This window comes from Camelina sativa, chromosome 14 (assembly GCF_000633955.1).
Source record: "Camelina sativa cultivar DH55 chromosome 14, Cs, whole genome shotgun sequence".
In the NCBI taxonomy this organism is placed as follows: Eukaryota; Viridiplantae; Streptophyta; class Magnoliopsida; order Brassicales; family Brassicaceae; genus Camelina; species Camelina sativa.
In genome coordinates, this window is record NC_025698.1 from 8468044 (window position 1) to 8470180 (window position 2137).

The 2137-nt window shown below is 36.3% G+C and overlaps 1 protein-coding gene across 2 annotated transcripts in view; it reads left to right on the plus strand.

Moving 5' to 3' along the window:
* LOC104740470 (ESCRT-related protein CHMP1A) overlaps positions 849-2137 on the plus strand; it is a 1975-nt gene continuing 686 nt past the window's right edge. The window contains exons 1-2 of one of the 2 annotated variants that reach the window (XM_019235332.1): positions 849-1317; positions 1603-1893. In XM_019235332.1, the coding sequence (XP_019090877.1) occupies positions 993-1317; positions 1603-1889 (612 nt within the window). In that variant the 5' untranslated portion in view covers positions 849-992 and the 3' untranslated portion in view covers positions 1890-1893. Of the gene's footprint in view, positions 1318-1602; positions 2082-2137 lie in introns of those variants that run through there. The other variant, XM_010461077.1, reaches the window with a different exon arrangement.

Here is a 2137-nt window from a genome sequence, read left to right on the forward strand (position 1 = left end):
TTTTTTTTTTTTTTTTCCTTCTCGCGATTGAAGAAGCAACTTGATCGATGATTATATTTCTCTCTCTCTCTCTAGAAAAAATGGAATTTTTGATATCTCTCTGTAGAAAATGGAGGAACGATAGAAGAAAAAAAAAAACGCCTTCACCTTTTTCTCTCTCTAAAAGGACAAAACTGTAATTACAACTTTTTTTATTTTTATTTTTGGGTACCTTGGAGACCAAAATGAAGGAACAAATCATATAAGTTAATGTCTAAATAATACTATAATGTTTTTGTCCTGATTCTAAAGTATTTGTTAGAGATACAAGCGGTGATGTTTTTTATTAGACCGGTAAAATATCAGTGGACGGTGACATATGTATCCGCATTCCATTGGTCAATGGTGGAGGTGCCACTGTTATGTGATGGGGGCAAATGTATAAATATAATTAGTACTACTTAAATCATTATTATTTTTTCCCCAAATTACAGTATCATTCCATTGCACATTGTTTTTCTTTCTGCAAGAACAATATTATAAAAATTTCACTTAAAACAAAATTAGTTTTCTCACAGTTAATTTTCCATATTTTAGACTATTTTCAACCCAACTTTTTGGTTTTATTTTTGGGGGTCAAAAATTAACTCTTGAGATTACCCAAGCGGTAGAAAAAAGATTAAACCAGTACAAACCACAATAATTTTATCAATTTTTGGTTGGTTAACATAATTGAAACTACAAAGAAAGTAAAAAAAGTGTGTAATTTAATAAACTAAACCGGATATAACCGAATAATTGAACCAGACAGTCCAATTCGATATTATAGGAAAGAAGAAGCTTCCTCGTTTAAAAAGTAAGTAGTCAAATCAAATCACTTCCTGCGGAAGAAACACGCGCTTCAGAGAGAGAGAAAGAGCTTATCCCAAATTCGAAAGAACCCTAAATTATTCCGATCTGCTAATTTCTGCCGATTGATCAAAGAATCGATTATTTTTGGAAAAGGGATCGATATGGGTAATACGGACAAGCTGATGAACCAAATCTTTGAATTGAAATTTACGTCAAAGTCTCTGCAGAGGCAATCGAGGAAGTGCGAGAAAGAGGAGAAGTCGGAGAAGCTCAAGGTGAAGAAAGCCATTGAGAAAGGTAACATGGATGGTGCTCGGATCTATGCCGAGAACGCTATTCGCAAGCGCAGCGAGCAGATGAACTACCTTCGTCTCTCCTCTCGCTTGGACGCTGTTGTTGCTCGCCTTGATACTCAGGCTAAGATGGCCACCATCACCAAATCTATGACTAACATTGTCAAATCCCTCGAATCTTCTCTTGCCACCGGTATTTTCACAAATTCGTACTTCCCATTATATAATCTCTTCTCTTTGATCCAATTTACTTACATTTTTGTTGCTCTTAGCATTATTATAGTATGGATTGAAAAATTATGCCTTTATGGTTTGGTTTTGATGGAATAGCTTGAATTGAAGTAGTGTGTGTGTGGTTACAGAGATTGCTCTCTTTTTGTTAAGTTTAGTATGGAGGGAGAAGAAAATAGACTGAGTGATTACATTGTCCTGTAGCAACTCAGATTTTCAGCTTCTGATATGTTGGTCTTTGCAACAGGCAACTTACAGAAGATGTCAGAGACAATGGACTCGTTTGAGAAACAGTTTGTGAACATGGAAGTTCAAGCTGAGTTCATGGAGAACGCAATGGCTGGCTCTACTTCATTGTCGACTCCAGAGGGAGAAGTTAACAGCTTGATGCAGCAAGTAGCGGATGATTACGGTCTTGAAGTTTCTGTTGGACTGCCTCAGCCTGCTGGTCATGCCATTCCTACCAAGACTGAAGAGAAAGTTGAGGAGGATGATTTATCCAGGAGACTCGCCGAGCTTAAAGCCAGAGGGTAATTTAACGAACCTAACAAACAAACAAAATGTGTTTGGAATCTACTTCTATCAACATGTTGATACTATTAATCCCTGAACGTGATGGGAATGTTTGTGTATATCGCTCACTCTGGAATATGTTTTTGTTTATATAAACACTTGAGTGTGCTTTTACACAGATATTAGAGCATAGCATGTTTTGCTTCTACATTACTACCTGATCTAGACATCATATATACTACTTCACAGTTCACACATCAGTTTTTTTC